This window comes from Gymnogyps californianus, chromosome 3, assembly GCF_018139145.2.
Source record: "Gymnogyps californianus isolate 813 chromosome 3, ASM1813914v2, whole genome shotgun sequence".
NCBI lineage: Eukaryota > Metazoa > Chordata > Aves > Accipitriformes > Cathartidae > Gymnogyps > Gymnogyps californianus.
The window spans coordinates 114,128,203-114,151,545 of NC_059473.1; the positions used below are offsets into that span (position 1 = coordinate 114,128,203).

The following is a 23,343-nucleotide window of genomic DNA, read 5'->3' on the forward strand; positions in this document are numbered from 1 at the left end:
TGAACTTGAATCAAATCAGTCTCTTGGACTATTTAAAAAAAAAAAAAACACACACACCCCCACCTGGCTGTATTTTAAACAGAATGTGTTGTTTCTATTCTGCTTCTAGTCTTAACATCAGCTGTTTTCTATAACAGACCATGACTGCGTGAAGATGATTAATCAGCCTACTGAAAATAGGCACATGACTACTCTGAAGTTGTGTGAAGTTTATTAAGCATTTCTCCAATCTGTCTTCATTAATATACAATGTTTACATACAAAATGCTTCAGTAATTTTATACTTAAGAGATGCTTGTATTGAAGTATGCATACATAGTTAAGGAAGACAGAACACCATGATTATTACAAAGCAATTACTTGTCTATTAGTTTTTTTTCAATCAAAAACACATTTTTCAAGGATTCCTCACTAAATGCGTTTATTAGTGAGAAAATTACTGATTATTAAATTAACAGCTTTTGTCACACTGGCTTCAATGACAATACACTATTAAAGCCTTTCCACAAATATGTCAAAGAATAATTTATACTGGAACAGACCTCTAAAGGTCAGCTAATCCAACTAGCCTCCACTCAAAGTCCAACAAGATCAAATTGCCCATTATGTGATCCAGTCAAGTTTGGAATACCTCCAAGGACGGAGACTCCATGTCTCTTCTAGGCATCCATCTATTCTAATGTTTCACCACTTCAATGGTGAAAAACTTTCTCCTTGTATGTAATGAGAGCGTTTGATGATGTAACTTGTCTCTATTGCCTCTTGTTCTATCACTGAGCATCTCTGGAAGAGGCTGACTCCATCTCCTCTACAATGTTTCCTCATCCGCATATTTAAAGACAGCAATATGATCTCCCTCAGCCATCTCTTCTTAAGACAGAATGAACCCAGTTCTCTCAGTCTCTCTGCATTTATTGTGCTCCAGCTCCCTAATCATCTTGTTAGCTCTCCATTGGACTTGATCCAGTATGGGAACATCTTTCTTGTAGCTGGGACCCCAAAACAGGACTTATATCCATGATACCCAAAGTTAACACTTACCTCGACAGGGAGCATGTGCTTTGTCTCATACAAAGAACGGCAGATTTTCAAAATTTCATTTCCAGTGTTCTCCTTTTCCTCAGGTGGGCATCTCTGTAGCATAACAGTCCCCAGTTTCACCCAGGGATTATCATCTGTGCACGATCTGCCCAGAAAAAAAAGAGAGATGTGTATAGAATATAAATATACATACACACCCCCACCATTTTCTGTAGGTGTTTTTTCCTTTTTTGTGTGTGTGTGAATTAAAGTAAAATCTCATGAGAGAGACAGGAAAAAGTTTTGAGACAAGTTACTGTCTTGATGCCATCATTCTTTCAATGCAACAAAGGAGCTTAAAGTATTCTGCATTATGACATGCTATTACAATTCCCGAGGAATCACGCACCAGATAAAATTGGAATAGCATAGGAACAGCTTCTCCTGGCTTTATACCAGCTGATTTCCCAAGCAGAATGGTATCGAGGGAGTGGTGACAGGAATACAGCATTCCTAATTTTGTTTGCTTTGATCACATTCTAACAGCATCTGTCTCTCAAGTATCTGTCTGTTGCTTCTGAGTGGAGAAAATATTTCCAAGATTCACATTTTAATTTTCAGGTCCAACAAGTACAAACAAAAAAATAAACTTTTTTTATAGCCTATCCAAACAGGGTAGGAGAGTGAAAGTACATGCATCTGTACTTGTCCGTTAGTACGTATGGATGCAGATACATTTGTGTTACATATTTAAAATGTTCTTTTCATTCAACACAGAACTTCGTGCCATGTCACCATTACACAGTCAGACTTAAAAAGACAGCAGACAGTAGATACAAGTAAATTTTATCATGCATGACGGCAAAGGCAATGTTTACTATAAAGTTTTGTTGCTGGAACATTTCTCGGTCTACAGCCGCTATTTGCTAGATCATGGAGATGCCTGGTTACTTCTGTTAGGGATAGGTGTACTTGCTAGGACTGGATGTACCGACAAAAATGGGTAGCAGACCAGAGCTTTTAAATGACAGCATGAAGTGTAACACTGGAACATACTCACACAACCATTTTCCTAATGTGAATTAAGTTAATGCATTTCAGTTCCCATCTACAATGGGCTAAAATCATGCACAATCACAGCTTAGATCATGATTATATTAAGCCACAGTAACACAACCACTATGTTTATCTGTGCATAAACTTCGGAAGGCACAAAAGGTGGTTTAAAAATCACCCTATCAGTCTCTTTGGCTATTAATCAGCATCCCAAAGATATGGGAAACTTTTCATCTTAGCTTGAAGGAAAAAAGAGAAAAAAAAAAAAAAAATCACAGCAAGACCAAATCTGGCAGGTTAGTCTTACAATTTAGTGTAAATTAAGATACTCATCCAGCACATGCGGGAAGGAGCAGTAAAGTGCTGTCAAAGTGCCGCTTTTCAAAGATACTATGTAGCAGCAATTGTTGAAAGTAACACATTAATATCACTGTAAATGCAGTCCGTTAAGAGAGTCTCTTGGATTGACATATACCAAGGAATAGATCTGACAACTCTGGAGAGGACAGCCACCAATATGTACTATTTTATGTATAAAAGCTCTCTCCTACTCATCTTCCACTTTCAAAAGTACATACTCTAAACAAATAAAACCAGCTCCACATGAAGCTAACATTATATCCTAACATGAAAACCAGACAGATGCTAGGAGTGGGTAACTTTGAATGCAAACTAAATAGAAGTCATTATCCTTATTCCTTCTGACAACTTAATTGAGCCTTTCCATCAGTCGCAGTCACTGAGCACAGAGCTGCCACAAGTCTGACTGGGAACAGCAGAGCTCCTCCCCTCCTCTCCTTCCAACCTGATGGGTCGAACCCAAAGATGCCAGCTTATTCAACAAGCAAAACGTGATGCACTTAATCTGTGAACCCCCAGTAACGTTAGGAGAAGAAAAAAAAACCCCTGCAACTCCATCTTTGCCACTGGTTAAATTGATAGCTCCTGCTATGTGATCCATCTCTTGCTTAGAGGCACAGAGACTATAATGAATTTCCATTTTTATAGCTGCTGCCTCCAGAGTACATTAAGAAAACCTGTAAGAATTTCCCATTAGAAAAAGAAAACAAAAATCACACTACAAAACACAGAAGTTAGAAATAACCAGAAAGATGCAAGGCCACAAGGCTTGCCATGTCCAGGTTTATTTATTTAAGTATCAGATATATACTTTACATATATAAAGCTTTTCTCAACACAATTCCTTATCATTATTTCAAATACTTGTGTGATCTATTAACAAAGATCTGTTATCTGCTATCTTTAAATAAAAAAAAAGATTCAGTTACCAAAAATCTGATACCTACAGGTAGAATTCACTTTTCTTCTCTCCTGAATTTTACCTTAGTTCAACTATGGTTAAAAAAAAGTTACTTCTCAACATGAAAAAAGTAATTATTTCAAAAACTCAGCATGAACACATTATTTTTTTGCCCAGAACCAAAAGAGGGAAATTTTGCATTAAGTTAAGAAACAGGAAGGTGAACTAAGCTATTGAGTCCCTAAAAGCTGGTCTTTTTGAGTTCCAAAACACCTTATCAATATTTAAAATAAATATAAAAAATGCCTTTTGAATGTAGACAGCAAGTTCCAAAGGACTGCAGAGCTTTAGGTACTGTCAATAAATTTAAAAAAGAAAAATCTTTATGAATTGCTTAAAATGACATCTGAATATGAGACACCTAGATGGAAAAGCATGCATGCATAACAAGGGTGTGAAAATAAAATTTTAAAAAGTATATGGTTTTGAGTGCTGACTGAAACAACCAAGCTACCTCTCTGTTTCCTCACAGTCAACATGGCATATTATGATATGAAGAGAATCAGATTTGCAGGTGGATAATGAGCATTATTCTAGCTGGAGTGTTTTAAAATACAAGAACTCAAAAAAACATGAAAAAGCACAGACTTATCATTAACAGAGAGGTCACATAAAATCTTTAAAAAAAAAAAAAAAAAAGGCTACTAAAAAACCCCCAAACTTCAATTATTTTACCTCTCCTTTCTTTTGAGCCTTTACAGAAAGTAAATTGTATTTTCTAGCTTTATATTCAATTATAAGTATTAGATATATACTGTTAGGTTGAAAACCAAAATTCAAAGTATTCAGATGACTCAAATTCCCCAGTTCCTGCACATATCATTACACTGGTAGTAATCAGTTAGCAACAGCAACCCTTTTCTGAAGCAGAGGAAGAAAAAATAAGTAAAGATTAAACAAAAATCCTAATACATATGGCTAAAAAATTGGCTTAACGGCTCACAGTTTTCCTCTTTGCTCAACAATTTCTAAATACAGCTTGCTTTAACATGAGATTGTTGAAAACCTCACTAACAAAACAGTTCCTGCTCCTTACTCCAACCCAACCATCAAGGTAGGTTTTTCAGAAACACAATTTCAGGAACATATATATAAAAAAACCCTAGGCTGGTAAGCATAACTGAATGCTGCTAACAGGGAAGTATGCAACAGAGGCAGAAGAGGGAAGAATGAGCAGTGCAAGAAGAGGAGAAGACCCCAGAGCAGAGCACGCTTGCAGCAGCCTTCCCAAAGATGCAGAGATGGCTGTATGATAGTGGCTGTCAAAGACAACGGGGAGAGAGAGGACAGAAGGTTTAGATAACGAAGGCGGAAAGTACCAAAGATTTTTTTGATTGCTGTTGGCCCTCATACTTACAGCACAATCTCTGCTTCCTGGCTGGCATGAATAATTCCAGGATTTACAAAGCAAAATAATTCAAATTAATAAAATTCAAAATAATTAAAAAGAAATGTAAACTATTCCCAGCATTCTATAACAAGAGACAGCTGGAAAAAATCTAACTATCTACTTGACAAGAGTTTATGAAATGAATCCTGTCTCATATCAGGGAATACTAAAGACAGCTGTACTTGACTTCTAAAACTAATCATACTTGAGGTGGTGGGATTGAGGGTGGAATGAGGACAGAACTTCATTTCGGGAGCGCTATTAGCTGTTAAGACAGATGTTTTGAATTCTCTCAAATTCATTTTAATGACAGCACACTGATTATAAAAGCCAAAATTCAGTCTGAGAACATTTCTGCACACCAGATATATTATTTCTCTAGACAAAAATAAGAAATACACATTTTTTTAGTTTTACATAAAATGTGTAATTACACGGCCTAGATTTAAATTTAGGTTAAGTCCTTACAACAAGTACTTAATGGTTGTCTTTTGGACTTGTTAAAAAACAAAACAAAAAACCAAAGCACCCCCCAAAAAAAACAGAACTCAAAAATATCTTTGACTGAGCTAATACAACTAAGTGGAGGAAAAAATAATTTACAAAAAGGATCATAACTATGATCATGCTGTCTACTATTAAAATATCACGTATGCTTTTTGAAAGCACTAGAAATGAGCTACAAAGAAGGACTTTCAAGCCACAATGAGTATTCCTGCTGACACAGGATTCATAAAGTACTTAATCGGTCTTGCAAGTATTGTAACAGAAAAAAAGCGATAATAAAAGGAAAGCAATGTGAATATAAACACAGAAAGTCCCCAGGGATTGAAAAATGCCCCCCTTTGACCTATTTTTCTATCGGGACAACTCTTAGTAGGAAAGGGAAAACTGAACCATCATTGACTTACTCATTAAATAAATACATAAATAAATGATAAAAGAAAGCAGAAATGCAACATTCCTACAACCAAGAAAAAAAGGAGGGAAGGGGGCAGAAGGAGAACTAAATCTCTGTCATTTCTTTCAAGATGCAGCCTCAATTCTCTTCTCCCCAAGCAAAACAATGCTGAGGCAGGGAAGAGAACAGACTAGACGATTTTCACCACCCTTCAAGCTAGCAGAGAGAACTGAAAAATGAAACACCGGAGGTAACTACGCCCTGTGTCTATCACCATTCTAAAAAAAAAAAAAAAAAAAAAAAAAGCCAAAAACTAAAACCAAAAAAATTTGTTTCCTACACTATGAACACAATTCCTTGCTCCACTAATTGAATTTATTTTCATTTTTTGTCTGTCTAGAGTTTCAGGCAAACTCAAGAAAATCTGGCAAACTGAACTACTCTTTATTTCCCTGGAGATAATGACTGAATTTAGCGCTGAACTTCTGAAAACTAGTTGGGAGTCTGGACTGTAGATCACATTTGGGTATCATAAGAGTCAGATGTTCTCCATGAAACCAGTATCGGTGGCTATTACTAGTGAAAGAGAAGGGGGCAATTTTCTCCTGAAGGCTTTGCAAAGCCTCCTGGCAAAGTCAAAACAGTGATGAGAGAAACTGAAATTTTAGTAATAACATAAGTTATTAAATAAATAAATAATCTAATCATACGATAAAATTTGTGGTTTGTTCTTAGCATAAACTCTCAAGACATGGGCTGGTCAGCCTCACCTCAGTTCCTGGGAAGATGAAGCAAATCCTCTTGGAAGCACTTCCAAGCAAATGAAGGACAAGAAATAGACTGAGAATAGTCAGCATGGACTTAAAGAGGGGAAATCATGACTTACCAACCTGACACCTTCTAAGATGAAATCACTGGCTTGGTAGATGATGGCTGATATCATGTACCTTGAATTCATTCAGCAAGGCTTTTGACACTGTCTCCCACAACATCCTCATTGACAAACTGATGAAGCTAGGTAAGTGGAGAGTGAGGGAGACTGAAAATTGGTTGAACTGCCAAGCTCAAATGCTTGTGATCAGTGGCACAAAGTCCAGTTGGAGACCAGTGACCACTGGTGGACCCCAGGGGTCTATACTGAGGCCAATACTCTAACATCTTCATTGAGGACCAGGATGACCATCAGACAGAGTGCACTCTCAGGAAGTTTGCAGATGATACAAAACTGGGAGAGAGCGGCTGATACACCAGATGGTTGTGCTGCCATTCAGTGGTACCTTAAGAGGCTGGAGGAATGGACAGAGATCAACCATGTGAAACTCAGCAAAGGAAAATCCAAAGTCCACCCCCTATCTGGGAAGAAATAACCATCAGGACAGGCTGAGAATCAACCAGCTGGAAAGCAGCCTGGACAACAAGGTGACCATGAGTAAGCCATGTACGCTTGCAGCAAAGAAGGGCAGCAGCATCCTGGGCTGCATCAGGAAGAGTGTTGCCAGCAGGCTGAGGGAGGTGATCCTTCCCCTCTACTCAGCACTGGTGAGACATCTGGAGTGCCGAGTCCAGTTCTGGGCTCCCCAGTACAAAAGTGACACGGACATACTGAAGCGAGTCCAGGAAAGTGCCACAAAGATGATGAAGGGATTGGAGTATCTGTCCCATTAGCAGAGGCTGAGAATGATGAGACAGTTGGGACTGTTCAGCCTGGAAAAAAGAAGGCTTGGGGGAATGTTATCAATTGTATAAATACCTGATGGGGAAAGTAAAGAAGAGGGAGTGCGACTCTTCTCAGTGATGCCCAGTGATAGCACAAGAGGCAATGGGCATAAATAGAAACACAGAACATTTTACTAAAACGTAAGAGAAACCTTTTTGTTGTAGTTGTGGAATCTCCAATCTCGGAGGTATTCAAAACCCAACAACGCAATGGCCTCAAGCAGCCTGCTCTAGCTGACCCTGCTTTGAGCAGGCGGTTTGGAGTAGACATCTCCAGAGATCTCTTCTGACCTCAACTATTGCTAAATACATGAAAATCACAGAATCACATGTAAGGTTGTGAATTAATTTATCCTGTTCTCTTGCTCCTTATCTTACCCAAATTGATTTCTTTATGTCAAAATTGTGACTATGTAAATGCCTAGGAGCTATACTAACTACTTTAGACCCTAAATGAGTTATGATACAGGTGATCTAAGCATTTTGCACAAATTTTCAGACTTCACAGATCTTGGAACTAAAGAAGTATCCCACCTCTGAAATTTAATCCACTGTTAGTTGTGACTACAAATCACATTTAATCATTATTTTGTTTTCTCTTCTTCACTTTAGGAAGTCAGCCTGAAGGAACAGAACATCAAGTGGGAGATAAAATTAATTAATTTTTAATTTCCTCTGTTACAGAGCAGTAGACAAGAACTGTCTATATACAAGAAGTGTTCTCCTTTCACAAAATATTTAGTCTTTCTGTTCAACCCAAGGAAAAAGAATTTTGCTAACTGCAGCAATATTTCACTTGACCCTTTGTCCCATAAGTTTAACACTATTTTTTTTTTTAAATCTAAACACTCCCTTAAAGTTTGACTTCCCACACACTGTGAGGCATCCAATTTTCAATTACAATTAAAACGAAAAAGGAAAGTTGGAGTATGAACTTGTGACAGATCACACAGCAGTCCTTGTACTTCTTAATGCACTGAAGACAATTTTTGGCTCATAAAACTGTCATAAAGACTTTAGGTTAATGCTCATCCAGAAATTGCAAACAAACTGCAGGCTTGAAGGTGAATAATCCTTACAGATTACCTTCTAATGCACCAGTTCTCTGCAATTACACAAAAGAGTTACTTTTCATAAAAAGATAAGCCTTAACTTTTCTGACAAATCAATGCATATAAACATGTCAGAGAGTATAGTCCCTAAGTTAAAACAGGTTGTAATCAGTACTCCACAGTAATCCAATGGAAGCATCATTTAATGTCTCTAACCTAACTACCCTCAGATAAAACATGGCACACTAGTCGCTAGCCAAAAATTTATTAATAGTATTGCTCTCCTTGAAAGATACGTGACTTTTGCCTCATAAGATTATATGAATCCTTATATCTTAGAAGTGATCATCAGTTATAGAACAGAATGGTGAAAATTTTTACCTTTAAATGTGTTCAGAAAGTCACAGACAAAAACCAAAGAATTGGTAAAAAATAATGTAGTTAAAATGTTCCAAATTAACACTTTCAACAAATACCCATTCTGATGAATGCAATGCTGAAGTTTGAAATAATTATTTTCATTTTAAATTGTTGGGCTAGGATATGTCTGCCCTAGTATATATTCTTTACTTTTGGATACTTTATTCAGAGACAGAAATAATAGGTAGTGGATCTAGAAAAGAGAAGCACCATCGCTTGTACCATTACCCTCATAGACCTCCTGCAGACTGTCTGCCACAGCCACCTGAACATTAACTTTCAAAGGTTTTTCTGCAAAGTATAACTTTGAATGGAAAAAACAGTCAGAACTTTCTATTGCTTTTTATGGATTTTGTACATACTGCCAAAAATAAGACCAAAATACATAACTTTAAATTTAAAGTAGATAGAAAACCCTCCTGTGCAATAGTTCAGGCAATAAAATGGTTTTCTGCCTCCTTCATGATACATACTACATATGTACATATAGTTTTTACAAGAAACGGATTGATTCAATTCTGCTTTAAATAAACCATTTATTTTTCCCAGTATGACCCTTTCATACTGGGTCACACTCCTCTTAGCCATGTTTGAATTCATTGACTGAAAACTACACGATATTATCAAGCAAGAAAACTTAGAACTTCTTTGTTACATGACTGTGTGAAGAAATGCTTACCTGTTGCTCATGTCCATTGGTGGCCAAGCTTGAAGGAGTAAAACCAAGTGCTGAAACTCAGACAGACTGTGACTAGACTCCAGAAGTCCCAGGAAGAGATCATACCTTTTTTCTTCATTTTCAATATCTGTTATCTCTACCTAAAAAACAGAATTCTTTTAAGAAATCAATGATTTAAAAGCAATCAACAATCTATCTGTGAGGGACATCGCTGTTGTAAAACAATGCAGGAACACAGTGAAAGTAGTTTTCCTGGAAACCCATTTTCTTACCTCTCATTTTCAATTACATGCAAATAAAACAGGAGAGCACACAGCAACAGGGAATGACTTAGGTGTACGTTCCTAAAACAGTGCAACCCCATACAAGTACATTCATTGATTAGTTCAGAAGATCTTATCTCTGTGTTCTTCAAACAACCAAAAATTCCTTAAATTTCCTTTCCTCCATCTATAGACATATATGCACACACATACATATAAGTATTTTTAAAGAATTGGTAAGTCTAGTGCTTCCCTAATACATATTACACTCACTCACCTATGAAAATTCAATAGTTTTACCTGAATTTACAGCATCTAAGCTTTTCTCCCACAGGAAAGAGCCCTGAAAGATGATTCTAAATTAATTTACCCAGTGAAGAACATCTGCTGACAAGTACTGTAATATTTCTCTGCATAGGTGTTTGAACCTAAGAAAAACAAAACCCCACACCCCATCAGGCAGCCACGAGACAACTCTATCTCAGGAAAAGTGTCCATCTAAGTCTAAAACCTGCAGCTTCTGCCAGGACTTGAATTCACTTCAGTTGATGACAGGTTCTTTTACAGATAATTACTGCTTGCAGTTTGCATGGTAAAAAAGTGCAAGGTAAAAGGTCTGATTGTTGAAGGAAGGTTGCTATAAATGAGAACCAACTTGCTACTAAATGAGAAGCAGCTTCTGTTTAAAAGTTTGGTTATCACACTAGGAGGGCTTTCACAAATGGAATAGCTATTCGCAGTCTACCTGACATACAAAAGTTTTTGGAGTTTAAAAATAATTTGTTACAATAACAAGGTAGCTTCCTCTGTGTTATTAACACATTCTAACACCGAATTTTTCTTCCAAAGTTCAAAAAGTTCCAGGATATCAAACACTTCAGTTTCATCTTATAATTCTGCTGAAGATACACAGCATTAACTGTTAACTTTCCCGTTTCAGCCCAAGTAGTTCTAAGACATCAAACATGGACAAAGTTTTCCTTAGTTCTGCAGCTACTCAAAAAGATTAAAGATCGCATTCCCATCTTTTCAAAGAGACTGTGATACATCAAGGGCAAATTTTTCAAAAGAGGTTGGAAAACAAAGATTACTGATGCATTTATTGAGCATACATAATTTGTGACTTTAAAATATTTAGTGCTGAAAAACTTCGCTTCTGTCTCCAGGGTACATCTGAAAGCACCGTATACTAAAACATTTTAGACAGTGAAGAAATGTTTCTGAGATCTGTCCATTTAAAAATACTTCTCTGTACTGCAAATGTCACATAGCAGACATCAGTTACCCACTTGTAATATCCCTAAATTCCATCTATACTTGTTAACATAAAATATCATAATCTTCACTATTTAAATCACAAGGCTGAAAAGAGAAGGGAGAAGAACAGGAAAGGGTAAAACAGACATTAGACACGCTAACCTCTAAAGATCAAAAATATTTAGCAATTTAGCAAATTGTGTACTATCTAGACAACAGAAGCTCTTGCATTGCTTCATCTATCCCCAAACTCCTTTTTCAGACAACTAGCTCTTTAAACCAAGCAGCATTCTGGATGGTCCATTGAGTACATTTTAATATATTTGCACAAACAGCACGTTACCTCAAAACACAGACTAAATGTTCAGATCTCTTTAATGGTAACTGTAAAAATGGCAAGAAATGGCACAGACAATATTAATAGATGAGAAAAGCTGTCACAGAAATTGAGCCATTAGTAGCGGAGAGTAGATGAGAGTAGATCAGACATCCTATTCAACATGAACTGAATTCCAATAATTCTGCCTAATAATGCATCTTTACAGACTCGGGTTTACATTTTTTTTATGAGGTTAATTAATCTAACATTATAATGTTGTGTTTTGGACAGCTGGATCCTTGCAACATGATTGCTCCTAACAAAACACATATTAATACGATTGAAGTAAATCAGAAGAATTAACTTTCTATTCTCAAACATGGTGTGCATTTCTGCAATATTTCTTTCTACAATGGCCTTTTTTCAAGTCACCTGCATTTCCGATTAAGAGTAATAAAAATAAAGTGAACTGTCTACAGCATTAATTATTTATAGTTTTTAAGAAAACTATTGAAAATTCACTTTTTATATGGCATTTTAAATGCATGTCACTTCCATTTACTGTGAAACAGGTGAGATTAGAAAGTAGCAACATAGCGTATAAGTATGCATACCTTTAAGAGTGCATGTGGTGATGTAAAATTGCAGCACTAAAGATAGAGGAAATGGAAGGTTAATGAAAAAGCAACAAATGGAAAATATCCAGGTATTGAAGGGTAGACGACAAGTATGATTACTTTAAAAAAAAAAAAAAAAGACTGGTCTTATCCTATCTTAAACTCCCCACCCCTCCATCTTTTAAGCCCTAGCTTTTTTCCCTTCTTCAATGCATCTTATGCTTCTGCTGCATCTATCAGTTGTCCCTATACTCCACATACATCTGTGTTTCAAGTATGTTTTACACATTATTTCACTCCTGTGATAACACGGTTATTAAAATTACTTTTTTTTTTGAAAAAGAAAAGCTGAGATTCAGATGTAAACCCATGCTTTAACACCAAGAATGCCTGACTCTGTGTGACAATGGTCACACAGTCGACTGTATTGGAAGTATTTTTCAAAAATATTCCCGAGTTGAAAACATCACCAAATACACACTGATTCTGCAAAGATTGTGTCCACACTTCACATTACACGTTGAAAAGTAGTCCCACTGGTTTCAATAAGATTGCACAATGTCTAAAATTGTACCTTTACAAATCAAGACGACTGAAATCTATGCACAACTTGCCCACCAGCATCACTAGAAAAATCCTAACGAGCAGATCAACACTATGTATCAGAAACATAGACAACAATAAAACATTTAAAAACTTCATTTCAAGGTATTGTTATTCTTGTAAAACAGAAGAGTCCTTTTTAAGTTACATATCAGTAGAGATATTATCTGCTATGAAGTAAATCAAGGCATTTGCCTTAAATAGTTTCTGTACTGCTTTATAGTTTGAATGACAAGATAGCTTGCCCTGTCTCTAATTGTTTCCTTATAATTCTCCAGAAATAGAAGTTACAATCAAACCACAAAAAAAGTGATAGTTCCTTGCTACAAGAAAGCAATACCTTGAAGCAGCACATTGGAATGAGTTTTTTTAAATTTATATTTACTCTACATATATATAATGTGTGTGGGTATGTGTGTATATATATACACACACAGAGAACATAAGTTTTCCTCTGTATTGTTTTCTATTTCCGAGGCTGAGGGAGAGCATGGTGAGGACACAGCCACCTCTCACAGCAGAAACAGAGCACACTCTGTGTTAAAAGGTAGAAATTTCATCTTAACAGAGATGAAAGCTAGCCGAGATGAAGTTGCTGAGGTTAGTCAAGCCTGTTGTTTTGTTGTAATAACACAGCAACAAGATTAAAAATTCCACTTTTAAATGAGCACTCTCTTTGTAGAAACTCTGGATGATCTATTCAGATGACTCAATGTTGTAATGCAACAAGGCACTGCATTTCTACCAGTATGATCATCTTTAAAACCATGGTAATGGGATAACATAACTCAGCTTCCCCTCCTTTTTTTTTTAAAAAAAAACCAAACAAAACCCAAAACCATCACTCTAAACCACTCAAAGGCTATGCAAAGATAACCTGCCATGAACTGCTCAGAGCCCTGATAGCGCAAGTGCCTGTAAAGAAGAATCTGTCACTAAACAGAATAATGAGGCCCATAGCCAGGCAGTAAGGAGTACGCTTGAACTTCAGATGATCCCAAAGGAACATGAAAAAAGAAAAAAAACAAAAGCAAGGAAAAGGAAAGCAAGGACTTCCAGTTTTAACAACAGATTTGCTCAATACTGTCTTGATTTTCCGTAGTTTCATGCCTTCTCTTTGGCAGTAGAACACAGCTGGCTTCATGTTTTCCATTAAAATAAAAGGCTGCACAAATATTTACCACAATAGGAAAGTCAATTAGAGGAATTAATTTTAGAAACGATACTCATGATAGACTATAAAACAAAATACAAATTAAGTAAAACCAAACCTTATGTTAAACTGTTAAAATACACAATCTCATTATCAAGGGACTACATATGTTTAAAATCAAGAATATGCACACATCTGCATATGCTAACATTCCTTAAAAAAGTATACAGGAAATTCACAAAGCAAAATACAGGCTACACAAAGCAGCACTGAGTGTTGCTTAAAACTGCATTAGATATTACTAGCTGTCTGAACCAGTGCAAACTCCTCTTAATCGTATGTTCTCCTCCTGAGCACTTTGCTTTTACATCTTTTCCCAGTTTCTCCTGTTACTAGGTAGTAGTGGTTAGGATGGCCCATAAAGGAGTTCTGACTCATCCCATATTATCTCTGCTTAATAAAGGCAAAAATCGGTCCACCTTTCTCAAATATTGACCAAGACAGAAAATTAACCACATTTCTGAGTGGGAGTGCAGACTGCAGCTACAGCCTATAGCAGCTATGGCATGCCAGAAGGCAAAAGTCAGATTTTCTTTTTATCTGAGATATATTATTTTGTGTGTCTTTGAGCATGGCCACACAATACACTTCATTGAATTACGAGATTTTAGACATCAAAACAGCTATTTTTCCTCAAGTAGTTATGGTCTGCTTGCCAGTGGCAGAGACTTAACATAGCATACGTTCAATCACCCATTCTCTTACAGGGACAGTATTGAACTGCTGTAACTTGCAAATCTTAGGAAAAGTAAAACACTTGATGAAAAATTTATTGCTGGAGTCCAGTTATTTATCAAACGACTGGCCAAAATATCTCAGTTCTGACATCATTTTGCTAGTAGGAAGTTACATCAGACAAGATTCCCACAAGCTTTTTAAAACATTTTGTTTTATATACAAAACGTGAAGTATATGGCATGGGTGCTTTTACTGCTAAAGTATAAATAAAAAGAGGAATTTGGCAGTTGGTTGAGATAATTGTAATCTCTTCAACAGTACATTATCTGTGCACAAACATACCCTTTATCTGACTTCAGCCATCCTGAGCAAACTTGGAAGGCATGTTCTTTATATCCAGTGCTGAAATAAAAACTTAATGCACTTACAATCCCTCCTCAAATAAAACCCCAAACTGTTCTGCCTGATGATAAAATCTTTCAAAGACTTGTACAGTTCTCTTCCCTCACAGATTAGATCCTATTAGATGCCCAAAATGTTGAAACTGCTCAACATGCTTTATCCACTTTCAGTGCAAAGTTTTGACTCATCATCTTGCTCCATAGATTTGTTATTGTTTTATAGCTACTCATCATGTGACACACATGAAGGAGTCCAAACATGAAAAGTTCCCTCAAAAGTTTGTTCTGCAGCTTTTAGAAACCTAGTATTTTATAAAAACTCTAAGATGATACACTTGAAGAATGATAAGGTTAAATAAAGCTGTGGACATCATACATGACTGATAAAGAAAACTGTTGGCATGGCAGTCCGCAGGATCAGTTGTTTAGTTCACTATGTTATCTCACTCCTGAAATTGAAGTTAGTTTAAAATCACTGTTTGCAGCAACAGTGGAATGTTGCTCTATCTAAATTGTGTCCCTGAGGCATAGATATCCACTATGTAATGTTCTCCTGATCCTAAAGGACAGACATCTGATAAAGTTGTAAATGCTTTATTGCTAAAGCTATATAATTTGAGAATCTGGTGCCGACTGACTTGGCTGATAACCTAGACAGAGTTTTGTTTAAAAAATGGAAATGCCAATAAAAAGATCCAGCCAATCCAATCCTCCTCTTCCCCTGAGATAAAATACAAAACGCTGCCTATTTACATACGAGAATGGTGAGCCGGAAAACTAATGCAGACAGACCTCCACCTTCCTCTGCCCAACGAAATCTGTTCTGCAAATTACATTTTTACTCCCTGTGAGCATGGCAGAGCCATGGTTTTCATCAACAGATTTTGTTCACTACTAATGTTCTAAGGAAATCATTGATAAGGGTGTTTGTAACCAAAGAATTAAGATGTAGAAATTAGAAAAATATTTTCCTTCATTATAATTGCTTGTTTATTGAGAAAAGCTACATCCTTGCTTAAAACCAACTCCCTATATTAAAGGCAGAGACATTTGTGGTTTCCAAAAGCTGCAACCAAAAACCTACTGATTTACCTGATTATAAAATTCATTTTATTACATCCACCAGATTGTAAATGTAAATATTTCAAAATATGTTCATGTTCATCACTGCAGCATAGATTTGAATTAATATGGCATTGAAAATAGTAGGCATTTGAGTAGTCCCTTACTGCTACAATGCATTTTCAATTTGTCAGGACTCCCTTGCAAAATGCACTATGATTTTATTTATCTCCCCCCTCAAGCTCTAGTGGTAGAAAATTCATCCATACTGCATTTTAAAATAATAGGCAGATCTGACATGGAAGTTTTTATTCAGATTCGAGATAAGCAATGCTGATGCTAAAACTTACTTCCACTCATTAGACAGGGCCTAACATGGTTTATAAACAATGACCGAAAGGATTGATAACAACGTGATAGAATTTCTGTAATTGCCATCTTGGTGTGCTGTTCATGGCACAAAAACACAACAGTCTTGCCTTAAGGAGCTTACAATCTAATTAGGTAAATCAGCAAAGAAAATACTGCCCTTCCTACACAAACAGGCCAGTCAGGGTTGGTCACTGAAGAAATTAATCTTCCCATTTTGTTGGTCAACCTGTGGTCTGTCGTTCCCTATTCTGCTGGTATCTGTGCGGCTACTGAAAAGCCTGCACAAACAGAAGTTACTGAAACCTACTTCCAGTACAAGACTGCAAAGTTAAAAGCTTGCTACAAAGGACATATAAAATTACAAACTAAGTTAAATAGATATTTAAAAGTTAATTACTCACAATATGAACACAAATGTGAAAAATCACCAGTAAAAACAAACCACAAAAGTGTACAACTGTTCCTGAAATTGTATAGCTACTGACCCTGCAAAGATAAGATTAGGAGCTTTTAAAGGCTATTCTTTCATTCTCTTCAAACCGTTTCAAGATGCTAGACATCCTATCAACCTTGATGTTAGACACACTATATACTTGTGAAACAAAGCACAACCACAAGCACATATTAAAACATCTTATTCAAGACCTTCACATCCCAGAGCAACAGTAAACCCTTTTTAAAGGCAAAACCACAAGTGCTGTACTCCCCAATACACTACCAGCATTCCATTATTTCTAAACCAGGGTTTCTTTAAAAATAAAACTTTTAAGTTGTGATTGAGAGGGAAATCCTCAAAGATATAACAGGGTCAGGCTGGGGAGAGTAGTAACAGGCTTGGAAGAACGAACCACTGTGTTATTCAGCCACTCGTCTACCAGTGTATGGGCAAGAGCACACATGAAGAAAGGAAGTCAAGAGTAACCATGAGAGCAGAGCTGCAAGCTTGGGCATGGACAGTTTGAGATATCTGGTTAAAGGCAGGTTAGGAAGAGACCTCACATACAGCCAGACAGAAGAGGTTAAAAACCAGTGAACTAATCTGTTTTGAGAGACATACACTGGAAGTCAGAGATCCTGACAAGGAGGAAAAGTGGGGAACTACTACTCTTCCTCCTTACTGTTTTTCCCTCACTACATTTATAGTCTCATTCTCCAAAGTTTAAGAGATTTTAGTGCTGGAGGAAGCCATTATTGCAATCTATTCTGATAATCTACATATCTGTGTGCACAATTTTATCCAATAATTTTGCACTAAAATTGTAACTTCTGTTTGAGCTAGAATGCTTCCTAATAGACTTAGTCTTTTGACTTAAGTAAACAAGTTTAAGGTATAAACAAGTTTAATATCTTTCTGGTAAATTATTCCCACCTATCGATCAAAAGGTAAATCTTCTTTATTTAATTTTATCGAGATTCCACTTACTTGATCTTGCCACAGTAACACCTGAATTTACAGCTTGTCTACACAGAGTTGTTTCCAGTTCTTATTCCTAATTAACCCGTTCCGACTACTCACAGATGAGGGCAATATCAGAGTAAGTTTGATATATACTTTTCCTTTCCTACTCTTTCTTCCATGTCTGGTTTTTGGCCACTGTTGGAGACAGACACTGGGTTGAATTGGAGCTTGATCTGAACCAGCACTGATATTTTTAGGTACTCACACACTAATTAAAATTTACATTATGAAAACACACTGGGCCCACAATGTTTTGTTATACGCAGTTTCCAAGTGGAATTGAGGGAACACAGGGACTCAAAAGTAAGCTTACCATTTTCCATATGTGAAACGTGTATTCTCACAAGGTAGCTGAATAGGAGTCAATGAGGTCAAGTGAAAGTTACTTCTCAAACATATATTTTACAGACTTCATCTCGAACTTAATATCTTCTTAAAGTTCTTTCCCCAGTATTTATCGAAATTTTGACATTTAAACAATAATGTGATATAGTACCTTTCACTCTATGTCCTAGTATCATATTGCCATGTACAGAGTCAAAGGCAATTAAGAAATATAGTTTAAAGAACACATGTATACAGCACTATATATACTTTAAATATTCACAATGTTTTAGAATTCAATTAAAAAGATTTCCTAGAAAAAGGAATGCTGCCAAATGACTACTACAAGGCACTGACATAATCTGCTTCCTTACTGAGCATTCAGTCTTAGTACTGCACTTACTTCCTATTTTTGGAAAGCCTTTTTTGGAAAGCGGATAAAAACTTTTACTTTTGACAAAACCCATGGAAATTTGTGGTTTAGATTATAAAAGTGTTAGTTTACTTACACCACTGTTGGATAAGAAAAGTGCAATTTAAAGAGCACATATACACAACTAAATTGTAAGCCTGGCGAGTTTAAAGATCTCCTGTGCACTAAGTTCCATAAAAAAATTTTTGTATGCCAATATGTGTGATTTGAGAAGTCCATCTTTCCTTTTAGCACAGATGAGTTTTACCTTCTCAGAAACATATTTCAAATAAATTCCCCTCATGGCAGAGGAACCTGTCAGTTTTAAATGAGACTTCCATCTTACTTTCTCCATCTGCCCAAGTTCACACATGAACAATCCTACTTTCAATCCATTTTGGATCTTGGTAAATGGAAACGTATTACATGGTAGTAAGTCACAGCTGAGAGATGGTAACTTTTTAAAAACTGTTCTACTGGGCTCACAAATGCCCCCATATAATGATGGAATTCAGTTCTATTTTATGAAAAAACACTGCAGGAAAAACATGATCTGGTTTGTAGCCTGGACCAGTGCCACACATTAAATTCTCTTGCTTGAAAGAAGCATTTTTGAAGCTATGCTTATGGATTTATCCCAGTTAATAAAAAGCAACAACTTTATTAAGGAATATCGCCTTAAAAACCCAACAAACCAAAACCAATAAAAAATAAAAAACCCCACCACATTTAAAGTACAGTTGATTTCCATTACTAAGGGGAATATAACCTGAGACAGTGATGCAAAGGCCTACCTCACATCTCCCCTCCATTTGAGTTTAAGACCAACAAGGAGACGGGAGTTCATGGTGGAGCATATTCCAAGTCCTGAACTCACAAAGAGAACATAGGCTGCTATGACCCAGACTTTGGCAAAAGAGTCACTGCCTTACGGACCAGAAGGAAGTATCTGCTACCAAAACAGCAATCTTAGAGCAAGCAATACAAAATTAAAACTGAAGTCAAGAGTTTTGTGCGACAAAATCATTGTTCACAACCTGTACCTTCTACCCCAAAGGAGGCTTTCTTACACTTTCCCCAAAGCTGGACTTCACATGTTAAAAATGATTATGAATATGAGTGCTGACCACATATGAAAGCCTGCTGCACACAGATACTAAAGGGATGTGCATAATCTCATAGGTCAAATCCTGCTCAAACTGAAGCCACTGAACAGGATAAGCAAGTTACAGGATTCAAGTTTAAAAACAAATCAACCAGAAGCCTACTGGTGATGAATTAAACAAAGGCTCAGCCACATGTTGAGTTGCTTGTCTTGTAGACATACCCAAGAACTTTTTTCTTCTGAACTGATTTATATATTGTTTAATTCCTTATCTGCTTGATATGCAGCTCACTAACACTAAGAAATGCATATAGATTCAGTAAACACAAATGCATTGCCTAATGCATACAAATGCATAACTCGTGCAGAAAATAAAATCCATTCATTTGTATTCTGCAGGAGACTACATCCTAATCTGCAAATACATTTCAGCACAGAAGAAACCTGTGAAGACTGTGTATAGATATTGATAGAGAGATAAGGGCAAATAAAGAAAAAAAATTGCATTTGAAAGATTTATGTATCTAGCTAGCTAAAACTGAAAGAGACAGGATTAACATACATGTAATTTAAAATTTATATTGACTAGGTGTCAGCTAATAGGTAAAAATTTGGATCTATGTAAATCATGGCTAAAACTAACATCTGTGCAACACAAGGGACTCAAAAACACGCAAGTCATTTTACTTGTATGTGCCAGCTACTAATCACTGTTTCACATTTCATAATTATGTATAAAATAGATACTCTGCATTTAGAACAGAAAAAGGTGTTTGAAGATGCAGCCTGGAAATGACAAGATCTTAATCCTTAAATATTGCTTTTAACTTTAAACTGTTAAATTAGCATCAGCCATTTCCCCCCATACCTTGTGCAAGTGGCTCTTCAATTTACCTTTTCTGATCATCGCTACCATCAAGAAGCAGTGCATGCACAAGCTTCCAGTATTCAACTGTATGTACAACTGGTGTCTTGATAATTAAAGTCTGCGATTTTCGCTAATAGAGGAAAAATGATTTTAAAGGCTGTTTTCATGTAAATGAAAACTTGTCAAAATTAATCTTTCCAAAATGTCATCCTGCAGATAGGCTAAACTGGCAAAGTAAAAGATGCATTTTTAAAATGAACAACCCACAATAAACTAAGATACCCTCTTTTAGGAACAACAAGTTGTTGATGTTGACTCCACTTTGAAATAATATTTCAGTACTACTATTTGCAGTAAAAAAAAGACCTAAATTTTTAATGCAAAATTCTTCTATTGTTATCCATATTTATGACCTAGACCAGCAGCACTTAAGGTACCAAGTGGATGGACACGACAAAATTATTTAAGCTGTAAAAATTGAAATAAATGAGTAGCTCTGTTGCAGCCATAAAAATAATCAGAAGAAGGTAGGGCAGCATCATGCAACTGTCATACTAAATGGCATTATCTAAGCACTGCAACTGGTGGTTTTCTTTTTGATTTGATGTAGTGAAAGTCCTAGCAGTCACAGTCATCATAGCCAAGGCCCTATGTAATAATAGCAACAACATGGAAAAAAACCCTCACTCTCTCAGCCAACGTAGCTATGAGAAATTACTACGAAGTAAGAACTACTTTAAGAATACTTGAGAGGGGTAGATACAGATCAGATGATACAGAGTTTAAAGACCTCTAAATAAAAAGTGTCAGCTAGCAAGTTGGTTGATGGGATAAGATAAGACTGTTTGAAAAAAGCATGGCATCAACTGAATGTCACAGTTGTTAATACGAGATACTCATTTAAGATATTAACAAAATAATGCCTAAAGAAAAAGAGTTTTACAATTTACTTATGCTTTCAAAAGGCTTTTAACAACAACCCTGACTAGAAACCACTGAAGAACTTCCTCTGCTAACAGGAACAAAACCAAAAAAGACAAACAAACCAGTTTATGATCAAATGGTAAAGGTAAAAAGTAGAACTTCTCATGATTTTATGACTGCTTCTTTGCTTATATAAAGTAAATTATGCTTTTGGAGGACTGCAAGCACTGAACAGATAATACTGCACACAAATTGAGCTAGCTTATGTTCGTCAAGGACACTGTAGAAAGAAACTTCCAATTGACTTAAAAAAATGCTAGGTGTCCTGGTTTCGGCTGGGACAGAGTGGATTTTCTTCTTAACAGCTGGTACAGTGCTGTGTTTTGGATTTAGTGTGAGAATGATGTTGATAACACACTGATGGTTTAGTTGTTGCTAAGTAGCGCTTATCTTAAGCCAAGGACTTTTCAGTTTCCCATGCTCTGCCAGCCAGCAGGTGTGCAAGAAGCTGGGAGGGAGCAGAGCCAGGGCAGCTGACCTGAACTAGCCAAAGGGGTATTCCATACCATGGAACGTCATGCCCAGTATATAAACAGGGGGCAGTTGGCCAGGAGGTGCAGATCGTGGCTCTGGCATCGGTCAGCAGGTGGTGAGCAATTGCATTGTGCATCACTGTTTTGTTTTTTTTTTTCCCCCTCTTCTTTTTTTTTTTTTTGTTATTTTCCTTTTCATTAGTATTATTATTATATTTCATTATTATTATTGTTAGTATTATATTTTACTTTAAACTGTTCTTATCTCAACCCACGAGTTCTACCTTCTTTCCCGATTGTCCTCCCCCTCCCACTGGGAGCGGGGCGGGGGGGAGCGAGGGAGCAGCTGCATGGTGCTTGGCTGCTGAGTGGGGTTAAACCATGACACTACGGTAAGTAAGTGACCATATGATGGCAAATAAAATGTAAACATGGTAAAGCCATCACATTTTAAAAGATGCTAAATTAGCCTTATCAAGTCAAAACAGGAACCTGAGCCTCACTGAATGAAATTCAGAGACCTCTGGTTAACGTACAGCCGAAGTCAAGAGAGCAATCAAGGCGTTGGGATGCATAAGCATGGACTGTTAATTTCCACAAGGACATCACATTCACTTCTCCAATTATCTCCTTTCAGGAGGTATACTGCGTATCACAGTGGGCTCTGAGATAGAGGGGAGAATAGTAACATGACTGGAATTGTTTACTTAGATTGAGTAAACAACAGAATAAGGAAAAAAGTGATGAAGTCAATAAAACAGAGCAGGGACTTGACTTTCTGGATTTTGCTACCCTATAAAACATAGAACAACAACATATACCAAATCACATTAAGAGGTTAAAAAAAAAAAAATCCTTCTACAAAGTTCCAGGATGTTTTGCACTCAATGCTGTGTGGGGTACCAATGCCAAGAATTTAGCAAGAGACACCCAAGGTTGAATCACAGTTCATCCACCAATTTCTTTGTAACATAGTAATAGAACCCTGAATACATCACTAACGAGCTCTTAATGTTTCTGAAACTGAGATAAAAGCAGAATATGCAATGTTTAAACCACTCTCCACTTATATCTTCACTACAAGAGACATATTACAGGAAGTGAATTATCCCCCATGAATCCACTCCAGAGCACTCTTATCTTCCTCTGAAGCAACTGCTGCTAGCCACAGAATACTGCAGTACCCAGGGCTTGCATTCGAAACCATCATGTTCACTCAAGCTATACTGCTTTTCTCTCCACTTTGTCTTATCCATTTTACTTGTGTAGTTAATGGAAAATATTTCATTTGCATCTTAAAGTATTTAATTAATCATACACGCTACAATTTATGTTCCCAGAAAAAATACGTTTCACATGTTCTCATATGGATAAATTG

The 23,343-nt window shown here is 36.5% G+C and overlaps 1 protein-coding gene across 1 annotated transcript in view; it reads right to left on the bottom strand.

The window, feature by feature from the left end:
* The window catches only part of NBAS (NBAS subunit of NRZ tethering complex), a 193,880-nt gene that overhangs the window by 16,499 nt on the left and 154,038 nt on the right, over window positions 1-23,343 (bottom strand). Inside the window, exons 49-50 of the mRNA XM_050893361.1 lie at window positions 9,556-9,695; window positions 1,042-1,186 (exon numbers count right to left, since the gene is read on the bottom strand). Coding sequence (XP_050749318.1) covers window positions 1,042-1,186; window positions 9,556-9,695 — 285 coding nt within the window. The remainder of the gene's footprint in view (window positions 1-1,041; window positions 1,187-9,555; window positions 9,696-23,343) is intronic.